This window comes from Apodemus sylvaticus, chromosome 17 (genome assembly GCF_947179515.1).
Source record: "Apodemus sylvaticus chromosome 17, mApoSyl1.1, whole genome shotgun sequence".
Taxonomy (NCBI): Eukaryota; Metazoa; Chordata; class Mammalia; order Rodentia; family Muridae; genus Apodemus; species Apodemus sylvaticus.
Window position 1 is genome coordinate 61,032,257 of NC_067488.1, and position 27,607 is coordinate 61,059,863.

The 27,607-nt window shown below is 38.8% G+C and overlaps 1 protein-coding gene across 1 annotated transcript in view; it reads left to right on the forward strand.

Moving 5' to 3' along the window:
• The window catches only part of Cntn1 (contactin 1), a 138,144-nt gene that overhangs the window by 91,277 nt on the left and 19,260 nt on the right, over positions 1–27,607 (forward strand). Inside the window, exons 17-22 of the mRNA XM_052160364.1 lie at positions 5,974–6,044; positions 7,956–8,190; positions 12,485–12,588; positions 16,675–16,861; positions 19,159–19,271; positions 19,985–20,141. Of these exons, the coding sequence (XP_052016324.1) occupies positions 5,974–6,044; positions 7,956–8,190; positions 12,485–12,588; positions 16,675–16,861; positions 19,159–19,271; positions 19,985–20,141 (867 nt within the window). The remainder of the gene's footprint in view (positions 1–5,973; positions 6,045–7,955; positions 8,191–12,484; positions 12,589–16,674; positions 16,862–19,158; positions 19,272–19,984; positions 20,142–27,607) is intronic.

The window sequence follows — 27,607 nt, forward strand, 5'->3', positions numbered from 1 at the left end:
TGCAAGATAGCTTTTCAAGCATAACTCTGAACACACATCCACTTTATAAACTTGAATTAGACTCCTAATGGAAGCTCAAATTCCTCTCTTAATTTTGAAGGCATATGTCACCAGAATTTTTTAAGTATACTCCCCTACAAATGACCCTGAAGCATTTGGTTTTCTTTACACCACAAAAAAAAATCATTAGAAGAAAGAGGTCATCCAAATGGAAACTGTATGAGACAGCAACCGCATAGCCAGGTCTCGGGTTTGTTTATTTACTGCTATCTCAGATGTCACCTATGTTGCAACGGTGGCTTCTGTGTGATGGCCGAATGCATTTATCCCTTCTTGAGAAACAAAGAAAAACAAATGGACCAGGACTGGTGGTTTTGACCACAGAGTTTTGTACCCAGAAATCAAACTTGATTTGTTTGAATAAGCATTCATTTCAGAATAAAATTTCAGGAAAATACCAAGTGTTTACATTGGGTTAGGTAAATATTTCAGCCACAATATTATACCATACCTGTCTCTAGTTTGGATCAATTTTTCTCATTGAGTTGGATTAAATTTCTATGATGTGAACAGTGTCTTTTATGAATACCAGTTTTCTTAGTGAATATTGTTCACAGAGCAGAAAGCAGACTTTGGTTGTGTTCATCCTTCTTAGGCATTTTATTACAAAAGGTATTTTAACTTTGTTTTTAATCTTAGATGATATTGTTTAAAGAGGCTCAATATCTAGATACAATTACTATGAGATATACCTTTAGTAGTTTTTAAATCTTATAATAGAAGTGATAAGTTAATTTTTTTAAATCTTGGAAATCATGGTTTTAATTATTTTATATTGGAATCTATAAAAATAATTTATATCTAATATTACATATAAAAGTAATGTGCTTAACACTTCAATCTGAGCATAGAGGGTTCTTGATCTTAGTGCCCTACCCTACATATTTAGTTCGCTTGTGATCAAATAAATTCTCGCAACCTGCAATACTTACCAATCCATCAGCAGAGTGGATTCTTGACAGTCTTTGATTATCCAGCTTTAACAGCTACCTCTGTTCCCTGTGAGGTCTCGGCTATACTGCTAGCTCTCTAGTTGGACCGTTTCACCCAATCCCCATGATCACTTTGCCAAATTAGCACTGTTACTGTTGATAGTTCTTTTTTTTTATGATTGATTTTTTTATTCGATATATTTTTTATTTACATTTCAAATGATTTCCCCTTTTCTAGCCCCTCACTCCCCGAAAGTCCCATCAGTCCCCTTCCCTCCCCCTGTCCTCCCACCCACTCCTTCCCACTTTCCTGTTCTGGTTTTGCCGAATACTGCTTCACTGAGTCTTTCCAGAACAAGGGGCCACTCCTCCTTTCTTCTTGTACCCCATTTGATGTGTGGATTATGTTTTGGGTATTCCAGTTTTCTAGGTTAATATCCACTTATTAGTGAGTGCATACCATGATTCACCTTTTGAGTCTGGGTTACCTCACTTAGTATGATGTTCTCCAGCTCCATCCATTTGCCTAAGAATTTCATGAATTCATTGTTTCTAATGGCTGAATAGTACTCCATTGTGTAGATATACCACATTTTTTGCATCCACTCCGATAGTTCTTTTAATGTGGCTTTTTTATGTACCCTAGCTTGTTCTTGACCTTGAGACCCTCTACCTCTGCCTCCTGTGTTCTACAATGGTAGGCATATGCCACCATGCCTGGGTTGGTCATCATTCTAGATTTTTACAGATCAAAAGGTTAAGCTTATACCTGGCCAATGGGATACAAAGTTCAAACTCGGATTGTTGGAGTACACACCCCTGTTCTGCAGACAGTGTGTAGTGCCGAGTCGCAGGCCATTGATCTGTTGAAACCCAAGAACCATCACACTATTGCTGTGGAGCTCTGACTCAGGACATGTTCCTTTACAGTTACTTAATATGAAGACCTTGGGGAACAGTCAAGTGCATTTTTTTGGATCCAGCCAAGTATATTATGTGATAGATGCTTCCATATGAAGAAGCAGAACATGTGTTTGCAACTCCCTTTAAAAAATAATATTCTGACCAAAAGAAATAAACGTCTTTTGTTATGTATCATGATAGGACGCATCCCTATATCAAAGGTTCTGTAGGTGAAGGCTGATTGGTTCTGGCAGCTTTTGTATGTCAGCTCAAGTCCATTTAAGGAGGAAAAATATATCACAGACAAGAATGTCATGCAAAGCACGATGCCTTAGTTTTACTGCCAGTGAAGCTATTCTGCTCTTGTACTTTCATTTTCTCTGTTTGATTTTTTTGTCTTCTATTTTTCTTTTTCTAAAATGTGTTTAATAGGAAGGAAAACGTATCTGCAATTTTAGTAGTATATGAAAATGTATTGTCCTTATTTTGCTTGTGTTAAAACAAGTTTAGCAAATGCACTAGAATGATACTTGTCTAAGCATAAAATAGCACTTGAATTATTTAATCCTTTCATTTCTTTTTTTGAAAACAATACATGCAATGAGATCTTCAAGAAGATTTAATTGGGTATCATGATTTCTGCTAAAAACCTTAATTTCTGCCAAACTAAATGTCCTCACATGGCCTGAGCTACTTTTTCACAATGATTGCAGTAAGTGGCAGAGTTATGCTGCAGCCTTGTTATATTTATAAACAGTGAACAGACTTGTTGTCCTGCTGGATGAGATGCTGTGGATTCCAGATATGTTTACATTCTCCAATAGGAAAGTGTCTATTTAAAACGGGAGTCTTGTCAAAAGCCTTGGCACTGTGCTTTACCAGCAAGCCAGGGTTGCATGAATTACAAACACTGTTTAGTCCATTTGATTGATCTATTAGCACTTGAGAATTGCATTCAATGGTATAATTACATCGAAATATCAAAAATAAAAGAATCTATACATTGAACATTGAACACTGGTGTTTGCCTAGCTGTATCTCCCTGGTTCTAGGCATTCCTGGGAAGGCTTCCTGCTTGAGCAGGGACAAGCCTATCTATATAAATGCCAATTTCTCTGTCCTCTGATCAATTAGACACATTTTAAGTCTTGGTCTTTGGTTTTATAGACTGATATATGCAATCATTTTGAGCCACTCATTTGTTTTAAACTCATAATGAAATGTTGATGCAAAGTGAAATTAAGTTTAACTTTTTGTGTTAAAAGGACTGTGCATGATAAAGCATTGGTTCTCAATAAATAACTTGTCAGCATTTTTTTATCAAAGTTAATCTTTAAAAAATATATGACTTTTATATTCAGATTTCTTACATGCTGGTTTTCACATTGTCAAAGACAGCCCAAAATGATTTACCTGAAAAAAATCATTTAAAAACTAAAACATACAAGGGAAATAAAAAGTATAGGTAATTTCATTGGAAAGAATAGTCATGATATTGAGTTGATTTCCAACTTATTTTTGGATGTACAAGCTGAGACTCAGGCCCTTTTGCAAACAGAAACAAATCACCATGTATCTAAAATGCTGGCAAAGGGATGATGTAGAACTCCTTACTTTAAAATTATGAATATCATTTAGTTACAGTTAAAGTTTTATCATTTTTAAATGTTAGTTCAAGTATATTTTGGTAATTAGTGACTTAAAGGACACGGAGTTTGTTCCACCCTAAGTGTCTGGAGCCTGCAGTGAGAAGTGCCTCCTAGTGTTTGCTTAGCTGTATTTTCCTGACACGAGACCAGGAAGTCACTGGAAGACTTCCTGCTTGAACAGGGATGACCCTATACAGGATGCCAACTGCTCTGTTGTCTGGTTCAGTTCAGACACATTATGCATCAAATTCCCTCTGTGGAAAATTGCTTCTAACCCTCTGAAGATAAAAATAGTAAGTCAACACTCTAGGCAAAACTACAAAATATTCTATTAAGAGAAACAGTTCAGTTACCTTACCTCTGTGGTTTTCTTGTCCTGAGTTAAATAGCATAAGCAGAATAAACAATCTTTGAAAAGAAAATCAGTCAATTCTTAATTGAAGCATGTTAGAAACTACTTAAGTATCATAAAATAGAAGATATTTACCTTAACAGAGACACAGTCTGTTTTTAACCATTATAACTTAAAAGGTTTACACTGGTTATCATGGAAAGCATTACAAAAAAATGACCTTGCATATACACTTCTGCCAAGAAGAGGAATATTTGATTTTATTTCATTTACAGTTCATTTAAGGGTACTTTGAAAAGTAAAGTAAATACTTTACTTGTATTTAGACCAACACATTACGTGATTTACTGATTTTAGGAAGAGATGCTTATTATTTTGTCCATAGCAAACAGAGTTATAAACTTAGAGTATTGATTTTGTGGCAAAGAATGTTTACAGTTTATGGTGGTTTTAATAGTCTGGCGTGTAATATATATAATTAATATGTAACATATTTATTATATATTTATATAATCGATGTATATTATATCATACATAATATAATATAGTATATATTAAAATATATATCATATTATAAATGTAAAAATATATTTTATAATGTAGTAACTAAGAAGATACAATTCATCTTTAATAACCTACTATGACCTGTTTCAACTTCTGGTACACATGTGGTGACAGGTGATCAATAAATTTGTCTCTCAGGCTTCATCTTAATCTCTTATGAGGAAAGGGGACAACATAGATTGCTGACCAGGAGGAGGAGCATGCAATTTTTGTTTCTGTGATGCTAAAGTACATCTTTCATCAAGGACTTTATATGGCTGACATAGAAGTTTTAAAATATGCTTCTCAGAGTCACAGTCCTTTGTTAGACTCTGATGCCCACTGCGTTTCACCTTGCTAAGCACATTTTGAGATAGATGTGGCCAGTTCCTGTTTTAAGGACTTCTGGAAGTACTAGGAGTCTGCTTCATCCTCTTAGTGTGTCAGCAGATTTGGGATGACGTTGCACACGAAGCCAGTGGCTTTGTCTGGGAAAGTGTATGTGTCTTGTGGAGCACCAACCTTGGCCCAAGTTGCTGCAAGAGCAGGGACAGACATCTCTAGTTAGAAGCCAAGTCCATGGATTCAGCAGGACACAGTGCCCACCCTGGAGGGCATCCAAGGAGAAAGCAAAACCAAAACAGCACCAGGCTCGGCAGCCCAAAAGCAATTTAGGTTTTAAAAGAGTGAGAAAAGTTGACTTCTGAGGTTTAAAGAGGAAACAAATAGTGGATTGTTAAACAGTCATTATGGGGTCAAGTGCAAGCCAGCCGTGTTGAGTTCCTCCATGCACATTTATGTGTGAGGTTTTTCTATGCACATATGTGTGTGCGCTGCTTCATGCACATCTGTGTGTGATTTGCCCCATGCACACATGTGTGAGTTGTTCCATGTGTATGAGCTCTTCCATGCACATCTGTGTGTGAGTTCTTCCATGTACATCTGTCTGTGGGCTTTTCCATATATATCTGTGTGTGAGGCTTCCATGCAGATCTCTGTGTGAGCTGTTCCATGCACATCTGTTTGTGAGCTGTTCCATGCACATCTGTGTGAGTTCTTCCATGCACATCTATGTGTGAGTTCCTCCATGCACATATCTACAAGTCAGCTGCCCCATGCACATCTGTGGGGCTCTTCCATGCACATCTGTGTGTGAGCTCTTCCATGCACATCTGGGAGTCAGTTCTGCCATGCACATATCTGTGTGAGCTCTCCCATGCACATCTGTATGTGAGTTCTTCCATGCACATCAGTGATAGAAGTGTGCCAGCCTGGGAGTTAGTGGAGAAGACATAAGGACAGTTGTCTAGTATAGAAATTATAGGGTGTAATCTCCAACAGACACAGCGAGACAAGAATGATGACATGAGAGGATTATGTACACCTCTGCCAGTGTGGCAGAGGGGCTGCTACTGCTGCAGCTGGTTTTGCTCTGTAGATGAAAAACTCACGGTTTCTGTGCTTAAAAAAAAAGAAGAACTTCATTATCAGAAAAGAAAACATTCATAACTTTTTGTAAATTTACTTGTTTCAGCACCAAATGTGGCTCCCTCAGATGTAGGCGGTGGGGGCGGGACCAACAGAGAGCTGACAATAACGTGGGCGGTAAGTATTAACAAACTGCATGGAGGAGATACACTACCTATTTTTGGTTGCAGGCCCATTTTTTTATTAAAAATAAATTGAAAATAAAAAGAATATTCAACCCATGCAAAAGAATAATTACTTTTCCCCCTAACTGCACAGCACATGTCATCTGTCTTACTGTGCTAAGCAAGAAGTTTCTGTGACAAGATGCCGGCTGCTTGGAGATGTGTTAGTTTAGAAGACTAAGCAACGAGACATTTGATCCTACAGGGATTTCGAGCATACGCCTTCCACTAGCCTGTCATAAGTTATCTAACCTTTTGTCTCCACATTTATGCACTAAAGAGTAGATTCACAAATGACATCAAATCTACTTCTAAATACAACTTGGTATCTTCTTCAAGCCTTACTCCAGCCATTGCTGCTAATCTGTTAGAGTAGTCACCCAAAAGGCCTGACACCAAGGGGAAAACTTTTCACTCAGTTTTCGTGACTGAAAGGAAAATCCTATGTCAGACTCTGTGTTTTCAAAGCAGGAGCTATGGAGGCAGGGGACAGAGAGATTGCCACGAGTGTCTGACTAATGCTTCCGGCACCTGTGCAGACTTGCTCTGCTCAGCCCACTCAGCCTTTATTTTTAGCGTTTGACTGCTGAAGTGAATAAAGGGTCACAACAAGATGCTGAAGATGGCAAGAAGATTGCCAAACTTTATCTTTATTCCTTCCTTGAATTAACCCGACTTACCCAAGAAGTGGATATTTAATGGAAAGTGACTCGACTCTGCTATGTGGCCATTTAATGAAATCTTTAAATGAGATTCATTGGAAATGTTTTTTTGCTAGTCTGAAAATGTGTGAAAATGTAGCGTTGGGGCAGTCACTCCCGCCCCTGCCCCTGTAGCTTCTGCTTTGCAAACCTAGAGTCTGACATAGGATTTTCCTTTCAGTCATAAAAAGTAAATGAAAAGTTTGCCTCTTAGGGCCAAGCCCTTTGGGTGACTAATGTAACAGATTAAAATGGATTACAGTAGTGGCTGAATGAAGTAAGGCTTGATACTGTGTGTGTGTGTGTGTGTGTGTGTGTGTGAGAGAGAGAGAGAGAGAGAGAGAGAGGGGGGGGGGGTGTTATCCCAAAAATGCAAACATCATAAAAATTAGATCTTCAGAAGAGCAAATAGAAGATATTAGGGCTAGCTTTAACTCAGGGTGGTCAGTTCCAGCACAAACCACCTTGAAAATGACATACGTCTTCCAGAGACACCCTGAGCAAGTTCTAGGAAATGAAGCATTGCTGCAATGCTTAGGAGGCAGGGGCCACACCTCACCTGCAGGAGTGGCACCACTCCTCCCCCAGGCACCCGCACTCCTCCGCCTCCTGACAACCTAGATATTCTAGAGTCTGCATTCACACTATGGTCACTCAGTTCTCCAGTACAGCCAGCCAGCCTGTATAGGAAAGGAAATCCATAAAATGTCCAGCCTTGTACAACTCAGCATTCAGGAGTTGAGGAGCAATGGACAATAAGTGTGTGGAACTAATCATGACAGCTTGCAAGGGGAAGGGAGAGGAAGCAGGGAAATGGCACATGCGTACTGCAGTTTCTGGGAATGGCAGATTCCATGCGCTGAGAAAATGCTGCATGGGAACTACTACTTCTTCTATAGCAGAGGTAGGAATTAACAGGGAGTGGATGCCATGGGGATTGGGGGCACGCAGGAGTTCTGTGGTCAGCAAGAACATCATTCCAGCAAGAACGGCATCATCTCCTGGATGAATGTTCTTCTGTGTTCCAGCATCTTCAATTATCTCTAATTTATGAAATAAGTGTCCTCTTACCAAGAGCACACTTCCCCGTGTGACTGCGTTCTCAGAAGACTCTTCCATTGAACCGTATGATAAAGCTATTTGTCATTTGAATTTCCATTTAGCCTTTGTCGAGAGAGTACCACTACGGTAACAACTTTGGCTACATAGTGGCATTTAAGCCTTTTGACGGAGAAGAGTGGAAGAAAGTGACCGTTACTAACCCAGACACCGGTCGCTATGTCCACAAAGACGAAACCATGACGCCTTCCACCGCCTTTCAAGTCAAAGTGAAAGCTTTCAACAACAAAGGAGATGGGCCCTACAGCCTCATAGCTGTTATCAACTCTGCACAAGATGGTAGGTAAATGAGAGACATGGCGGCCATCATGGAGGAAGAAAACCATATTCACTGGGTAGGAATTAGCTTGCTGTCTTCCAGGCCTTATCTAATAAGATCTTTTCATAGTATCATGTGTTCAGAAAGCAAGTATTCTCTGAATCCAATTTTAAATGTTCGCCTTTCCGTGTAAATAGCTGATAAAAAATTTAAGTCCTATTCATCTTTCTTATTCTGTCCTTATGAATTAGGGAGTGCTCTTAAAACAGCCAGATGATGACTCTTAGTCACGGTATCATGATTGTAATTTTGAGGCCGAAATTCTACATACTTGAGTAACTTCATGGAGTCTATGCTTTTATGTGTGATTTTTTAAAAAAAAATTTATTAATGTATTTATGTGGATATTGTGCCTACATGTATGTCTATATACCAGGTGTTTGTCCAGGACCTGTAGAGGGTTTCAGATGCCCTGGAAATGAAGTTACTGATGGTGGTGAGCCTTGCTGTGGGAATCGAGCACTGGCTCCCTGGAAGGCCAAGGAATGTTCCTGGTCTCTTAACCATTTATCCAGCCTCTGAGCATAGGTGGTCTCAACCTCAGCTACTCGATTAAAGTCCCTGAGTTGTTTATATAATAATCCTATAGATTCTATACATACAAGTATAAAAGATAAAGACCAATAAAAGATCAGCAGGCTATAATTATATAGTTCAATGACAATTAAAATCCAATAACAACATTTAAAGAAATAAAATAAAGAAATAGAAAGCATGAATTTGAAAGAGAGCCGGGGGAGGGATTGAGGGAGAAAGGAAAAGGAAAGAGTAAATTTTGTAAAATTGCCTGGAATTTTTATGCAATACTTGTCTAATGCCATGTTTAAGTACACTTGACTATTAACAATTAAATATTGGAGTGTGTATGTATATGGATGTTTATGTATGTGTATGTATGTGTGTGTGTGTGTGTCCCCGGCACCTGAGTGTGGGTATAAGGGCATATAGGTGTGTTCATGCGGAGGCCATGAGGAACCTTCAGGAATTGTTCCTTGGGTAACATCCACCTTGAATTTTTGATTTTTGTTTTCTTGTTGTTGTTATTTTGAGACAGGGTCTCTTGGTGCTCTGAACACTGCACTTAGGCTAAGCTGACTGACCAGTTAGCCTCAGGGATCCACCTGCTTCTGCCTCTCAGCTCAGAAGCTGCAAGTGCGAGTGTGTACCCGGATAGTCAGCGTTTCGCCTTTCTCCATGCGGTGTGGGGAGCAAGCTTGGCTTCTAATGCTCTCTTTAGCAGCCAAGCAATCTCACCCAGCCAGTTGAAGTTTTTCATTAAAATAAAGAAGTGTCTTGTAGGCCAGTTGAGGATAGGACAGCAACGCTGTCATGTCTCTTCGTTTTCTGGAAATTTGCAGTGATCTAAGTATACTTGTTTGGGAGTCTTTCTATAAATTCAAACAGGGTACAGCTTTAGATTAAACCCAGTCTGGTTGCTTTCTGTTCTGTGATGTTTGCGCCACTTAAACTACTTAAGTCTTTACTGAATATATTTGTATTTATAAATTTAAGGCAGGGCTGGAAAGATGGTTCAGTTTCCAAAATCCTCGCTATGCAAACACAAAGATCTTAAATGGGATTCCTAGCACATAGAAAACGTGGTGAGCTATCAGGTATCCATGATCTCTGTGCTGGGAGGCAGAGACGGTAGGACGAGTGGTGCTTGTGGCCAGTCAGGCTAGCGAGTGCCACTGGCCCTGTCTGCAAAAGAAAGGCAGAGAAGCAGTTATAGATGGCACCTGAGGACAGTATCCCTACCTCCACATGTGCACACACATACATGTGTACATATGTACCTGTACATATGACACAAAAGGTAGGATAGGGTAAGGAGATGACTTTCCTGGCCAAGGACTTCCTGGAAAGACAGGGGTTCAGATTCTCCAGTGTACAAGTGAAAAAATCTATTAGGGGCTCCTGTTTATAATTCCAATGGTAAGCCGGGTGTGGTGACACATGCCTGTAATCCCAGCACTTGGGAGGCAGAGGCAGGCAGATTTCTGAGTTCGAGGCCTGCCTGGTCAACAAGAGTGAGTTCCAGGACAGCCAGGACCACACAGAGAAACCCTGTCTTGAAAAACCAAAACCAAATAAATAAATAAATAAATAAATAAATAAATAAATTAATTAATTAATAAATAATAAAAATAAAATTATATATAATTCCAATGCTAAGATAGAGTTTGATGGCCAGCTACTCCTGTCCAATTAATGACTCTCATGCTCACTGAGAGACCCTGTCCCTAATTAAGGTTGGAAAACATAGATGAAGACATCAGTCATGGACCTGTGGCTTCAAAGCACAGACAGACAGGCAGACAGACAGACAGGCAGACAGACAAGACAGTTCTATTATGGCTCCTTCCTCCTTCGGATGTACTTTGTTCATAATTGATAGATGAAAAATCAAATGGAGATGTCATGCCTTCTGTCCTTCTGTCCACAAGTAAAAATATTCATGGCTAGGTTTCTTTTGGTAAGTGGCAGAGTAATACTACAGAAAGAATTAAAAAACTAAAGTATTGTAAAATTCTCTGCTATCAACTTAGAGAAAAGAATACAACATTCTTGCCTGCCTGATTTGCATGTTTCCCTGTTGTTTGTTTAGGTCTCATTTACTATATAACCCAACCTCATTTCAAACACACAGCAATCCTTCTGCCTCAGTCTTCTGAAATGAGAAGTGTGTACCACCAGCCTGGCCGTATATTACTCCAAAATAGATGTGGCGCTCTCTTGTAGAATTAAATAGAAATTCTTAACATATATTTCTTGTTAGTTCCCATCATTCTTAAAAACATAATGTGTTTCAAATGACCGTGTACTATCATTTAAATTTAAAACCAGACAATGATCAGTCCTAGAGGTATATTTTAATGCCTTTGTGTTTCATTAGCTTGGGGCTAAAGCAGGACTTCATCTCACAGAGAAAATTCCAGTTAGAATTATTTCAATTATCTCTTCGCCCAGGATCAGTTTCATTATGACGGCTCTATTTGATGCCAAAGTCAGATTTTAGGCAAAGGCCCTGCTTGGTACCCATTCAGTCATGGCTCTTTGTATGTAGTCATAGTTCTTTCGTGAAGACTTCACATCTCATAAATCTTGTAGATTCTACAAGTTGTATAAGTTGCCAGTCTTTCTCCCACAAAGACGTCAGATATGAGGCTTGCATACCTTGCCAGGGAGAAGTAGCTGCTCACATATGGGACATTTTGTCACCTTAAATAGGATTATGTCTTTTTAATGAAAGACAATAAAAGTTGATCAGCCCTGATCCAAGGTTTCCATGTTTCTTTGTGTAAATTTCACAAGGGATGTAATTTTTTTTCTGTTGCTTAGCAGATGAAGCCTTTGATGCATATTTGATTTGATGCCCAGTTGGAAGATTAGGCCTGGAAAAGCTCTCCACAGCCTAATTGTGGGGATGTCACAACTTGTCTCAGAGATCTTGAACTCCGTGATTTTTAATTTTAGCTTGAACATGAGAGGGAGATTTTATTAATAGTTCTCTATACCTGCAATTAATATAAATAGCAATAAGGAAATTAATTTCCCTGAGTGATTTTTTTAAGCTAAATATCAATTTCCCCATTTTGACAAGTAAAACTGTTAGACTTATGTAATTACATTTAATTTGTGTCAAAAGATTATATGGAAATTATCAGTTGGGAGTGTTTCTAAAAGTATGGTATCTGCTTATCGGCATTTTATGAAAGTGTGTATGTGTGTGTGTGTGTGTGTGTGTGTGTGTGCGTGCACGTGCATGCATATGTGTGCATATGTGTATGTGTTCATGCATGTTTGTGTGCCCATGACTTTGTGTGTATGTACATGTGTGTATATGTGATATGTGTATGTCTACATGAGTATGTGGTATGTTTTTATACATGTGGTATGTCTGTGTGGTGTGTTTATGTATGTGCATAACTGTGTGTATGTATGTGTATGTGTCTGCCTGTACTTGTTCACGTGTGATATCTACTTATGTACACGAATATATGGGTATGTGCATGTGTCACTCTTTATGTATGTGAGTGCACATGTTCAAATATCTCCAGTAACTACATTTAAAAAACAACATAAAGAAACAAATAGGAAGATTATTATTAACTTACTTGAAAGATGTTTATTTACATTTCTGTCCCATTTACACACAAAAGACTTTGATTGCTTTTCTAAATATCAAGAACTTTATTTGAAATTTTATCTAAACTTCTGGTCTTAAAAACTAACATCCTTGTTCAATTTTAGCTCCCAGTGAAGCCCCCACAGAGGTTGGCGTCAAAGTGTTATCATCATCTGAGATCTCTGTCCATTGGAAGCATGTGTTAGAGAAAATTGTGGAAAGCTATCAGGTAAGCTGTTTGTTTTAATAAAAATATGTGTTTATTCATACATATGTAAGCATATGTCCCAGTGGCTAATTTGGAATTTAACACCCTTTTCCTTCTCTTTAGTGGTTTGGGTGTCTATATACAATCTGTAAGGAGTAAGAGAGATTACCTCAATCTCATCATGACATACCATATTTATGTATTCAATGAACACTATGTACACAAGAAACACAGAATGATATTATATCTCATTTAAAAACTGAATAACACAAAGGTTCCTACCTGAATTATCTAGGAGGCACAAAAAGAGTGTGTTTAAAATGATTAGATAAAAATAAAACTAAGATAGTATTGCTCATCCTGTCTCCCTTACTTTGGGTCAACCCTTTTACTTACAGAAGTGCTCTACCGTTGAGCCATGCCCTGAACCTATAGCCATGTTTTGGTAACCTATACCTACATTTCTGTAAGTTAGACAGTCTCGTAAAACGCTTGTATCATTCACCAGCTCCACTTGCCAGATCTCTTAGTAAGTTGACAGTCTAAGAAGAATGCAGACCAGCAATGAGGCTATTTCATGATTATTTAATAAATATGATTCTAAGTTAACAGTAGACAAGGGTCCTTTGGGGACTTTTAGAGATGAATAGAGAAACATGTCTGCCATGGCCTTAAGTCTAAGAAGAGTGTAGGGTATGTTGTTCTACAGTTTCCAGGACAATTTATGGAATTGGGAAGATGGCCTAACTAGTATAGTGTTTTCCTGTTAAGCATGAAGGTCTGAGTTTTATCCTAAGAACCGGTGTACAAGATAGCCAGGAACAATGGAGTGCATATTTGATCCCAGAACTGGGAGAACAGGGACAGCTGAATCCAGACAGCCCACTTAGTCTATTTGGCAAGCTCTAAGCCAATAAAAAAATGATACAGGTGGACTACTCACGAAGAAAGATACCTGACGTTATCCTTGAGTATCCACACATATATGCTCATAAGCCACCCACACAAACACACCTGCATGTACACAAACATGCACATGCAAAAATAAGTTTATTATCTGTAAATAAACTGGGAATCTCTTATGTATGGCATGCTTCCTCTACTACTGGAGATAATCTATCCCTACCAACACATCTCTTTTTTCCAGTGAACTTTCTGGTGAGTAGCTCAAAGTGTTACATTTGTCTTCATTGACACTGTTGGTTGTGTCCCTTATAATGAACAGTTTTCTCATGAATCATTTTAGTGTTTTATACACACAGGAGCTTGGCCTAGGAATCAAGAAGCCTAATTCTATCTCCTCTATTTGGAAATGAATTCTGAATTTAGAGTTAGTTTAGATGAAAGTGATAATGTCACACTTTAAAAATGTTTATTATATTCTTTGATAGTTTCAAGTTGGGGACATTTTCACCACCATTATCTTCTCTCATACACACCCCCTGGTACTTTGATATTTTTTTCTTTTCCTCTGAATCTAATTAAGATGAGCATGAGTAGTGGGTGTGTGTGTGTTTACTAGAACATGGGATCTTTACTAGTGGCTACAGAACTGAGAAACATAAATTTCCTTTTCAGTACCAAATAACTGCCCAAGACTTAGTGAGATATGGGGACTCATGACCCCCTTCCCATGGGATTATGGCATATTTTGCATGCATATATCCACTTCTGTACACTTTAGGACTCATTAAAACCTAAGTCATGAGTAAACATGTATTTAAGGAGAGTCTTACTGTGCAAGCAAGCTATCTGCCCTTGTGAAATGTTAACTTACATTCAAACAAGCCATACAAGAAGCATTTTAAAACAAAGACACTAGGGGCTCCTTCAAATATTCTTTCTTCTCTCAAGTCACAAGGTCATTGCATCTCTTGATTTTAAGTCTTAATAAAAGCTGTTTTTCCCATAGGTTCTTTGAGAATTGGGTAAACAAAATAACTCTGTATCTCTTAGAACACAGTTTCAAAGATTAAATTAAGGAAAGTGCAGTTTTGTCCTATGGCTTGACTAAATGTCACATGGGATTTTGAGTAAGAAAATGGGTGTGATTATTCCTCATTTTATTACATGAATTTTATAGAAATCTTATATTGTTTTAGTCTGTGTCTCAGTTAGCATTACTATTGCTGTGATGAAACACCATAACTAAAGGCAAATTGAGTTTATTTTGCTTGCGATTCTGCATCACTGAAGGCAGTCAAGGCAGTAACACAAACAGGGCAGGAACCTGGAGGCAGGGGCTGATAAGGAAGTCATGGATGGGTGCTGCTTACTGGCCTGCTCCGCATGCCTTGCTCAGCCTGCTTTATTATAGAACTCAGGACCACTAGTCCAGGGATGGTGCCACCTACCATGGGCTGGGTCATCCTACATCAATCACTAAGTAAGAAAATGCCCTACAGGTGGATTTTTATGGAGGCAATGTCTCACTTGAGGTTCTCTCTCCTCTCAGATGATTCTAGTTTGTATCAAGTTGACATAAAATTATTCAGCTTTAAAATGTTGTTATTCAATACATATACATATTTAAGATTGTGGAGCCTTCAAGTTCTTGGTTTCAATAGTTGCCTGCCAGGCTGAGTTCTGCCATTCCTAACAAAGTGCCTGTGACTTCCCAGAATGTAAGTGTTCCCTGTATCTCTCCTCTGCTTAGCAAGGAAAAGGCCTCATACCTTGTCTAGTTCCAAGTCTTACACCGATAGAGGCATCTTCCTCACACTCTGGTGAATGAGATCACCCCGCAAATCTTCCAGCCCTGTGCAACTGGAGACTCCCCAAGCGACTCTGCCCATCCAGAAGTCTGGAGCAGCTCTGCCAACAGAGATCACCCTGTGGGCATATTTGGTGCATTTTAACTAGTTCTGTCTTGAGATGACAGAAATGCCAGCGATCCCATTAAAAGCAACCAAAAATATGGTATTGACAACATCAAAATGATCATTAGAAGTAGAATAAAAATAACATCAAAGAAGCCAATAAGCAATGGACAATCATCCTGTGTTTAGGAACTGCACACTGACATGTAACCCTTTCAATGTGCCAAGAGGACTCGGCTTACTGACGTCTATTGCAAGATGGCCATGTGTTTGCTAATGTAAATGAGGAACTTAGGATCATAATAGCATTAGATGATTTTATCTAGGCATTTTGATTAGTTTTGAAAATAAATTCTCCATTAAACGGTGTATCTAAATATGTAAAACTTTGAATGTACTTATAAAATTAATTTTGATTTATATTTTAGATGTTACTAATGATGTAATACCCCCAGCCTTTATTTTAAAAACCTAAATTCAAATTCATTATTCGTCTTGAGCTTTGATACAAAGAAAGCTGTAATTAACAAAAGTAACAATTTATAATAGTAACATGGAAAATGTTTTTAAGGTATCTTAATTGTAGGTAAGTTATATAATTTACTAAATTATTAGATATCTTCTATGAGTCTTGCACTCTAAGTTCAATGGGCCACTAAGATGGGATGAGAGAAATAAGTTCTACAAGTTTTTTCTTTGATTTCCACATGCAGACACACACACACACACACACACACACACACACACCACAGAGATACACTAAATAAAATAAGTATGTATGATTATTGGGTGTATTTATTTGACATGTTAAAGGAGTAAAAGTAAATAGTTAACATACATACATACATATATATGCACATGCATCTGAAACGGTTTTGTTAGAAGAAAATCATTAGCCAGTGCATTCTAGGCTGCACAATGAGACTTTTGTCAAATAAGGCATATTTCTGCCAAACTATCAAAAGCTCATAATGAATTGAAACCATGTAAACAGAAATAAAACAAGATATTAAGATAGAAATTATTGTCACAAATATTTCCAAAAGGGATCACTTGCATAATTTGAAAGTAAATCATACACAGTCTCCCCCCCACCCCCGCAACAACACAAGGCAAGTTCAATTAGCAAAGTGTAGATTTCGTTTAATTTTACCAATTTTAGTTAGATTTCACTACTCAGAAGTCAGTAAGAGGGAATGAAGCCCACCTCGATGATGAACTTTTCCCAGCAAGCACTGAGCCACAGCAAAATGGTGGGCAATGAACATTTCACCCTGGATATTTGCAGATTCGGTACTGGGCTGGGCATGACAAAGAATCAGCTGCACACAGAGTGCAAGTCACCAGCCAGGAGTACTCAGCCAGGCTGGAGAACCTTCTGCCCGACACCCAGTACTTCATTGAAGTGGGAGCCTGCAACAGTGCCGGGTGCGGACCTTCCAGTGACGTGATCGAGACTTTCACCAGAAAAGCCCGTGAGTATCAGAATTTGATCTTAGACACATCAAAAGCTACTGCTTGATTTAAAGAAGATCCTGACTGTAGGCACATATGGTAAAAAAAAAAAAAAAAAAAAGAAAAGAAAAGAAAAAATGGTCTATATAGTTGTTCATACACCTTTGGTTTTCATTCCCACATCTTTTATAGAAAGGTGGGTTTCTCATCATTTCCAACTGCTGTCAAAGAGGGAAAACTGAGGCACATACTCATACACATTTCATTCTTTTTTTTCTCTAATGCCTTTAGAATGTGCCTCCTTCAAAGTGCAGACCATTAGAAAACCATTAGTTTACCTTCAGTATTTATTAATTTAAATTTTTCATACAGATAAATTGGTAACAAAATAAAATTTTGTTAATTATTAACAACATAATAAAATTACAACTGTACTTTGTTGGTAGATCACCATCACATCTATCATATAGATACAGGGTAACGCCTCTCCTACGGGGACTGCTCTCTGTTCTCTTTGACCCTGTGACAAGTTTGTTGTTCTGCTCAGATATGGACAGTCTCAACCTCCAGCCTCACTTCTGGAACCCAGCTGAATGTGTGTACAGAGGAACATGTGAATGCAGGACTCTGGAGACATTCACAGATATCTCTAAGAATGATTCCCATTAGCTTTTGCATAGTTACGAAAATCACTGGGGAACACATCTCCTAGTGTACTCACAGAAATAGATGGTATCAGACATGATTTCCAGTTTTTCTCTCTACTGCATTAAACCTGTCACAGCAAACAGTTGGTTTTCCTCTGTAAATCTCCATTTTCTTTAACTTGGCAAATGAAGCATTATTTTTCCTCATTCATCCCATTCTTTATTTCTTTTTTTACAAATACGTGTTATGTCCAGAATAGTTCTATATAGAAAGGATGCAGAAGAGACCACACCAGACCTTAAATCACAAACTAAAACCCTATTAAATAAGTGTGATTGTGTCTACAGCATAATAGAATAAGTGAACTGGTAAAATGGAAAGCGATTGTGTGAGAGACAAGTCTGTGATGGAGTGACCAGAAGAACTGGACACAATGTCCCAAAACCTAGAGCATGAGTGGGGAGCATTGAGAAGACTCAGTTTGTGACAAGCTGGGAGAAAACTTTTGGATAGAGAAAAATAAGCATGCATAATTTGAAACATTTAACTTTGGAAACATCAGTATGACCAAAACATGGCTCTGAGGCAAAGAGGGTATTAAAAGCAAAATATGAAGTACTTTGTAAGTAATCATTAAAAATTGAAGTACTTTCTAGGTGTTCTAAAACCCTTTTTTAAGCCAGGTAGTGACACCTAAGTCCTGTGTTTTGAACCCTCATTCTGACGTCTATGGAAGCAAGTAACATAGGCGATGGCCTGGATTTGAGAAGAGCACCAGCCATTGGCAGCTCATATGTAGGGGTGGTGTAGAGAAAGCTGGAAATGATTCCTCAGGAGGAGTTCTGTGAACGGATTGGTAGCGTATTAGGTGTTGGGAATAAATGGAAGAGACCAAATGCCAGATTTTTGCTTGAGAAACTAGAAGCATGGCTACCCAGTCATCAAAGGATAGAAAGACTCCTAAGATGCAGACTTGAGGGTATACAGCCAATGATTCATCTTTCTTACATTACATTTGGACCTCAGACATTCAATATAGACAGGAATTTCAACACATATGTAGAGAACAGTAGAGATGGGTGAGGGCCAGAGACTGACTTTGGGCATTTTAAATAGTTAAGGAAGATTCACAGAGAAAGAAGAGACATGTATGCAGAATCAACTTTGAAGCCCTTTCAATACATACATATTGATCAGGAAGCACAGAGTTAGCTCACTATAACCAATAAGGGAGAAGGGGAAAAATCCAACAACAAAGAGGCAGATAAGTCACAAAGGATTTAAGAAAAGAGCAGAGATCCAGAACGGTGTTGACTTGGGGAAGCTCCAAAGGTTTCAAGTCAGAGAAGGGTATAAGAAATGCCACTAGATTTAGTCAAGATCGGTGACCCTGATGGTTTAAAGAGACTGGAAGGGGAAAAAAAATCAGGTGAGAATAAAGAGAGTTGTATTCCATGCCTCACCAACGACTGGGAGCATTAGGTGAACTCAGGTTCAGGGCCATGCTGCGCATATTACCTGGCCTATGACGTGATCCTCAGAAGGGGCTGTTGTTGTTGGTAACTCCCCTGACAGCAGCACCGCAAACACACGTGATGCATGCAGCTCAGGCACGGAACCCACGTTCAATCCAGTGACCACTGTTCCCTGTTTCTTCTTCTTCCCACAGCTCCTAGCCAGCCGCCAAGAATCATCAGTTCCGTGAGGTCTGGCTCCCGATATATAATCACGTGGGATCATGTTGTCGCGCTATCCAATGAATCTACAGTGACGGGCTACAAGGTAAATAAGAAGTAGCTCATTTCTCCACACCACTTCATTCCTGCTAACATCAATGTGTGAAGCCTCAGCTGTCAGAAAAAAATACATTTGGCTTACTCGTCCTAGCCATAAAAAAGAGTCAGAAGGCAGAGTCTCACAAAAGATCTCTAGATAAGAAGACATCTTTAGTGGATTTTAGGGAGATTCTATGACAAGTAAGATAAATAGAATCCCTGCTTTAAGGGGTGGAGCTGTCAGAACCATCCGTGATTAAGCAGGAGACAGAATGCATTCTGGTTTGTTTGTTTGTTTGTTTGTCTGAGAGTGCTGGCACCACCCCCCCCCTTCTTCACTGTAAACTAAAAGGAAAGAGGTTTTTGCCACGGATTCACTATAATCCAAGGGATTGCATTCACATTAGTTGTGTGAGCTTGAAGAATAATGTGGAAGAGCCTGAAAAATGGAAGAGAACTTTACTAGGCCACTTCTAAACGCGCCAAGTTTTCATTTTATATTTTCCTTAGAAAAGGGAAAAGGATACATCTTCATAGCATATTTTCAGCTATTTCAAAACAAAAGAAAACAACAACGAAAAGAGCACATGCATTTGTCTAATGAAGGCTCCCTCACTTACTTTCCTAAACCAAAGGATAAGCATTGTGTGCTGATGCTAGCACTAGGCATTGGCTGAGACTTGTGACTTCATTAACTCTTCACAATTCGGGACCCTGTAGATCCTCTATAGACCCGACGGGCAGCATGATGGGAAGCTGTTCTCAACTCATAAACACTCCATAGAAGTTCCAATCCCCCGAGACGGAGAGTACGTCGTTGAAGTTCGAGCACACAGTGACGGCGGAGACGGCGTCGTGTCTCAAGTCAAAATTTCAGGTAAGCCATCATCTGTGATCTGTTTCAGCAGAGTTGCCTCTGAGTTGCCACACCCTACAGGTGGCTTCTCAAGAGTGTTCTTAGAACCACTGGCCTTCACAATAGCAGTGTTTTCCTAAGAAAACTCAAACAGGGAGTGTGCCGTGAGCCCTGAAGTTCCGTTGCCTCTGAACGTAAAACAGTAAATGTGTAACATAGCACCTACCTGTAGGTGATGATGTAGATGTCAAAGCATCATTAAACATGTCTAAGACAAATGCATCTCAGGACCTAACACTGAAAAATATAAGGAAGGCATTAAGAGCAAAAAGACGGATACTAGGCAACTCTTTAACAATACTCAATTTTTCTTCTATATTTCAAAAGGAAATCTATTGATCTATTTTAAATATTCTTCTGACTTATTTTTCTCTTTTCTACCTATGTTGATATAGTAATCAGAAGCTTTGTGGTTGAATACACACATTGCTTTTGGGCAAGTACTTGTCCTCACAGGCTTGGGTAATCTTTAACTTGTAGTTGAGACAGTGAGTCCCTCTCTATTGTATCTACCGTCTTTTATTATTTTCTTAATTTTTAATATTTTCATGACTTCCTCTTTAGGTTTTAATACAGTGAATTAAACTCAATGTGAACTTAAGAATTTAATCATAGAATATGGAACCATAGAAGATGATAGATCAATGTTAGCAATGTCTGGTTGAGAAATGTGACTCATAGCTAAATAGAGAAATATGTTATTATATATTTAACCAACAAAAGATGACTTAGCACATGATAGAGAATTTAATAGTGAACCTAGCTTCCCCCATGAGCCAAGTTAACCATATACTCATCATCTCATATACATACCTTTTTCAAGTAGAAAGCTGGGGGATAATGTGTACCCTCTCATTTTAGTTATTGTGTAGATTCAAAAATTAGAGTTTATTGAACCCTAAGAAAGTTAGGGAATATCTGTATCAAAACAGCTTGAAATAACTACTGTTGGTTTCATCTGCTCCTGCTGACTCTACAAGTGCATGTAATTTTGTGTGTGGTGCCTTCTCTTGAGTAGATCAAACTACATCCATCTTCCTCAAATGTTCCGTGAATGTCCCTGTATCACTCAAGATATTATAAACTTTAATTGAACATATAAATAACGTTCATTCAAGCAAATAATGTAGAATTTATCTACCCATTCCATGTTTTTCTGCTATAAATAATAGACACTAGCACATTTTTAATAAAAGTTTTGTGTAGGTGAATTTAAATAATTAATGAGGGTTTTACTTCTCTACTGCCAATCCCCTTTGAAAGGGTTTATTCCATTCTTTTACTGAAATATGAGTTTTCCCTGAATCACTGCACAGTTACCCTTTCTTAAAATTCTGAGCTTTGATGAGAGGCAGCATTGTATTTTACTTTTATTTATTCCTTGGATGAAAGAGAACCTACTCTGTGGATTCAAATTAGCAGCGTGTGTGTGGAGACAATGTAGCCATGTGTGTGACCAAGTGATGGCAGTGGGCGGAAGCTAGTGATGGCTGGGCTCAACTTGTCTTTCTAGGGGGAGGAGCCTGCTTGGCAGTGTCTGCTTATCTCTGTGGTACACACAGCCTGAGGCTTCAATATGATCTCAGCAAATGTTTAAGCAAAGGCTTAGAGGTAGCACATCATTACAAATGATTGACATACAATGCTGCAGTGGATGTATCCTCAAAACATGGATAATGTAAACTATACTAAAATAATTAAGGAGTAAATATGCTTCAAGCATTTGCAGCCTTTGCTTAATATTTTTAGTATGACTAATACATTATATACAATTTCACTTTTCATGATGGTGTATTAACAAAGCACTTTTAAATTTTTTAAGAATTTACCACTTGGCTCTGAGGAGGTAGTGTGAACCACTTTACACCTTACAGTAACAATTAGACATTCCAGTAAGCATGCTGTGTATAAAGAATATGTATAAAGACACATAGATTGTAGAAAAACTGCAAATATGCCTATAATATTTTCCTATATTCTGTTTGCCAATTAGAGAACAGAATCCAAATTATTTATCTCAGTCTAATCAAAATCATACAAAGACATTATGGAATTAACACATCAAAATAACAGATGTTTAAGAAAAAACACAACACGACTCTAGAATTTCCTTCATTATGTTTGGATTTACTTATAAGTTGGTAACATTCATTATCAGCAAGGTATATCTAAGGATGTAATCACTAGGTTCCCTTTCAAATTTAAAGAATATTTTTATTTTTTATTGTCCGGTTTTGTGTCTGAAATCTGTAAGCAGGGATTTGGTGAACTGCCTAATAAGAATGTCCACAAGCGTGTGTCCCTCAATTAGACAAGCATACAGTTTCAATTAGATCAGTTATCAATTACATTCAGTTATCTATTATCAATTAGATTCAGTTATTAGTTATCAGTAATTGAATTATCAGTTATCAATTAGATTCAGTTATCAATTTAACAAACACAATGTCTAGTGTGCAGCAGTCACATTTCAGATTCACACAATGTGCTAAGGCTTCTATACATTCCCCCACACAAGCACCATTTCTGACATGCTGAGGATTTTACTTCAGCCACTGTACCTGCTAGCTGTCTAAATTAAGATTTCTATTGTTGTAATGAAACACTGTGACCAAAGCAGGAAAAGAAGGAAAGGCCCCAATAAAGGGAAACCTGGGGGTGGGGGGAAAGGTGGGAGTGTGTTGGGTGGAAAGGCATATATGTGGAGGCAGGGGGAAGGAGGAGGGGGAGGGGTTGGGCATCTTAGGGGAGGGCGACTATCAGGAAAGGTTTTACCATTGGCAATGTAAATGAAGACAACATTTAATAAAAAATAAATAAATAAAAAGGAAGGTGTTTGGCTTACATTCCTATCACTGATAATTATCAAAGGAAGTCAGGACAGGAACTCAAATAGGGCAGGAACCTAGACTCAGGAGCTGATGCAGAGGCCATGGAGGGTTGCTGCTTACTGGCTTGCTATCGGTAGCATTTTCAGTCAACTTCCTTATAGACCCCAGCACCACCAGCCCAGGGGCAGCAGCACCCACTCTGGGATGAACCCTTCCCCATCAATCACTAATTAAGGAAATTCCCTAAAGACTTGCATACAGCCCAAGTTTATGTTTGAGGCATTTCCTGTAACAAGCATAAAAATTGGAGGAGAAATGCTTTGAATAAAGCAAATAGATTAGACTTCAAGAGACAATTCACAATTCACTGCCATACTTGATGGCCAGTGTAAGGTGGAGCTGCCGGGTTCCTCAGTCCCAGAAGCCCCGTGGTCTACCTTGTATTTGAGAAGCTTTGAGCTAGTTCCTTGTAGCAGCACATCTTGTGATTTCATCAGGCCACAGACAGAAAGTCTACCTTAACTAATAAGAGTGTTCCTTAGTTCTCACTAAGACTTTTATCAGCTGCAAGGAAGTTCACACAGTAAATCTCAGTATTTTCTTTGGCTTATTTATTAGACTTTGACAGGATTTGGTTGAGAGTTCCTCAGTGAAGTATACTGTAAGAACAGGAAGTTAGATTAATAATAATCTTCTGAGATCTACTTAACTAAAACCATTTTTTGTTTATGAAGTCAAACGTAAGTCTCTGGAATGACAGCTTGGTATTATATCATGCAAATAAAATGCCTTCTCTTTTAGCAAGCACTTGTACTACTCAGGTTCTATTGTGAGGTGATTTGTCTAATAAACAAATTGGTACCTCTGAGCATTTGCTGCAGGTCAGGTGTCAGACATTCTGCCTTTCCTTTGGTTAGAAGGACAGAGAACCCTCCAGAAGCTTGGGAAAAAAAATAATAAGCTAACAAACAAATTCAAGAAAAATTACAGGACAAGATTGGTTGTTAGTGTGAGAGAGGTGAGAGTGGTAGAGCTGACTTTTGAAGGGATGATTGGGTCCAGCCTCAAAGAAGGGAAATTTATTCTGCGATCTGAAGGAAAGGAATTTAAGACTGGGTATGGGCATGCCAGGAGGGGGAAAGGTAGGAAAAGTCCACTGTCAGAAGACCATGGTGGCTACTGTATTGGGAGGAGGCAGAGACATGTGGGAGGAGGATATTGCTATAAGAAGGGCAATGATGTGAATGACCTGGACTCAGTCTCAGCCTCCTGCTGTGCTCTGGAAAGAGGAGGCCCATGGTGATGGTCAAACTATAATTGAACTCACTATTGATGAGTGTGTAACAGTAGCAGTAAGAAGACATTATACTCTGTGGAGGGACATCTAGGTTCTTTCCAGCTTCTGGCTATTATAAATAAGGCTGCTATGAACATAGTGGAGCATGTGTCCTTATCACATGTTGGAGCATCTTCTATGTATATGCCCAGTAGTGGTATAGCTGGGTCTTCAGGTAGTGCTATGTTCAATTTTTGGAGGAACTGTCAAACTGATTTCCAGAGTGGTTTTACCAGCTTGCAATCCCACCAGCAATGAAAGAATGTTCCTCATTCTCCACAGCCTATGCAACATCTGTTATCGCCTGAGTTTTTGATCTTAGCCATTCTGACTGGTGTAAGGTGGAATCTCAGGGTTGTTTTGATTTGCATTTCCCTGATGACTAAGGATGCTGAACATTACTTTAGATATTTCTAAGTCATCTGGTATTCCTCAGTTGAGGTTTACCTCAACTTTGTTTAGCTCTGTACCCCATTTTTAATAGTGTTATTTAAATGTGGTACATTTAATTCATAAAATTCATAGGCAAGTAAGTGGATGGAGCTAGAAAATACCATTCTGAGTGAGGTAACCCAATCCCAAAAGAACACACATGGTATGCACTCGCTGATAAGTGGATATTAGCCCAAAAGCTCAGAACACCCAAGATACAACTCACAGACAACATGAAGCTCAAGAAGAAGGAAACCCAAAGTATGTACTTTGATCCTTATTGGAAAGAGGATCAAAATACCCACGGCTCACAGCCAACCAATAGAATGAACATAAGGGCCCCAACGGAGCAGCTCGAGAGGAGCTGAAGAGGTTTGCAGCCTTGCAGGAGGAACAACAATGTGTACCATCCACTACACCCAGAGCTCTCAGAGACTAATCCATCAACCAAAGAGTATACATGGAGGGACCCATGGCTCCAGCTACATAAGTAGCAGAAGATGACCATTTCAGACATCAATGAGAGGAGAGACCATGGGTGTTGTAAAGGCTTGATTCCCCAGAATAGGGGAATGCAATCAGGAAATTGGGGGGGGGGGGGAGGAGAAGGGAAGATAGGATAGGGGATTTTCGGAGGGGTAATGTTGAATGGGGATACTATTTGAAATGTAAATAAAGCAAATATCTAATTAAAAATAATTGTTTAGGATGTGATGGGGCAAGAACAGAAATTTACATAAAATAGCAGTTATTTCTCAACCTGCTCTGCAGAATTAACTTGGGAAGGTTAATTTTAAAAAAAAAAAGAAGAAGAAGCTATTAAACTTAGGGTTTGCTTGCAAGAAGACCCAAAGAGTATTTTTTGGATGATTTGCTGAGAAGTATGAAAGGGAATGTTCTGCGTTGGAAGATTTATATAAACTAGCTGAATCATCTGCTGAATTGAGCAGCAGAAACACACCTGAAGAACAATCTGTCTCCCGAGACCACGTGATTGGAGCTAATCAGGATCCAGGTGAGACGGGCTGTGCCCAGAGTTCTGGATACACATCAGAGTGAAGGTTGGTGAAGAAAGAAAGAGCCAGCGCACAAACTGAGAAATCAAAACTCACCACAGAGCCAACTCCACAGTCAGATAGCTTCATATTTAGTGGGTTATGAAATTAAAATACAGAAATTGAGACAGCAGATGTTTGTTGGTGTTGCCCAAAGTTGGCAGATGGTATTGTTAATACAATAAGTGAAGGAAAGCAGACTCATTACTTCTAGCTAAGGAATAATATCAGAGAAGCATCTGTGTCCTGTAGAATGTTATTAATAGGCAGAAAACTGAAAACTGTCTGAAATAGCTGGTTTTTATTCTGGTTAGATCAGTGTCTCAAAAATACAGTCAAGGAGTAGGGTTTGTCGTCTCCCCTCACTTACTAGGGTCTCAACATAACTCACAGGCGTCCCTGTCTCTAGTTTCCAGGGACCACAGCAATTCCAGGGCTTTCCTGTCCTGTGCAGAGGCTAAATAAATGGCCAAGAAAACCGTATTGTTTCTTAAAGTTGATCTTAAAATTAAGTACATTTCTAAAAGCACCTTAGGCAGTGTTAGGCAGTGATGAAACATCTCCCATGATATTCAGGTCTGTGTCACACATCTATCCCTACATCCATAAAATGACATGTCCGTAGTTTCTCAAAATGAGCAAGGCTTACTATTCATCTGAGGATGGAAAAACCCTGTTTTAACAAGTGAATATTCCAAGAAAGAAAGAAAGAAAGAAAGAAAGAAAGAAAGAAAGAAAGAAAGAAAGAAAGAAAGAAAGAAAGAAAGAAAGAAAGGAAAAGAAAGAAAGAAAGAAAGAAAGAAAGGAAGGAAGGAAGACAGAAAGGAAGGAAGGAAGGAAGGAAGGAAGGAAGGAAGGAAGAAAGAAAGAAAGAAAGAAAGAAAGAAAGAAAGAAAGAAAGAAAGAAAGAAAGAAAGAAAGAAAGAAAGAAAAAGAAAAAATGTGGGCCGGCAAGGAGCCAAGGAAAGGATTCTTGATTAATGTTAAAAGTTTGGAAAGAGGGGACGGGGCCCTGATATCTTCATAAAGCTGTAGAGGAGGAGGACAGACTAGGCAGGAATCTTAGGCACCCTGGCTAGCCAATGCTCAGTTTCAGCCAGTGACTCCTTATACATCGCTACTTCTTACACATTTCTAAGTTTTCAAAAAAGTTTTTCACCTGTAGAAGAACAAAGGGCAGAGCAGCTGGTTAGGACCTTTCTTTCTAACAGTTGTAGAGAATTAAATCATTGAATCAAAGTTTATGAGTACTCTATATCTGGGGGAAAAGTAAGGAGTTCTATGGACCCTTCAGGTAGATAGATGATTCTAGATCCCACTGCAAGGCTGTCATTTTATACACAAGTTCATAATCACCTTAGGATGAAAAGTATTCGATCCCAAGACACTATTTCTGATAGGTGAGATTGTAATTTCTCATACCCCTGAAGCCAGGGCTGAATAAAGAATGATCAAATGAAAGTCTTAATATATTTTTCCTGGAGGGAATTTATAGATAGTCATATACCCAAATCAGGACTTGAAAGTCAAGGGGACAAGGACTTTTGACTGCTGTGGCTACATTTAGAAGCATCTAGCTGGCCATAATAATCTCCATCTCTCAACTCATTCTGTTACAGACGGTGGAATCACGGTATTCTCTAGCAATTATAGGCTCCCCAAAAAGCATCCAGGAGAACTTCCCAGGCTGCCCTTCTATCAGCAAAGACAAGGACTCAGGTTTTAATTACACATTATACCAACAAAGCCAAATGACCCCTTGCAAAGTGCCTT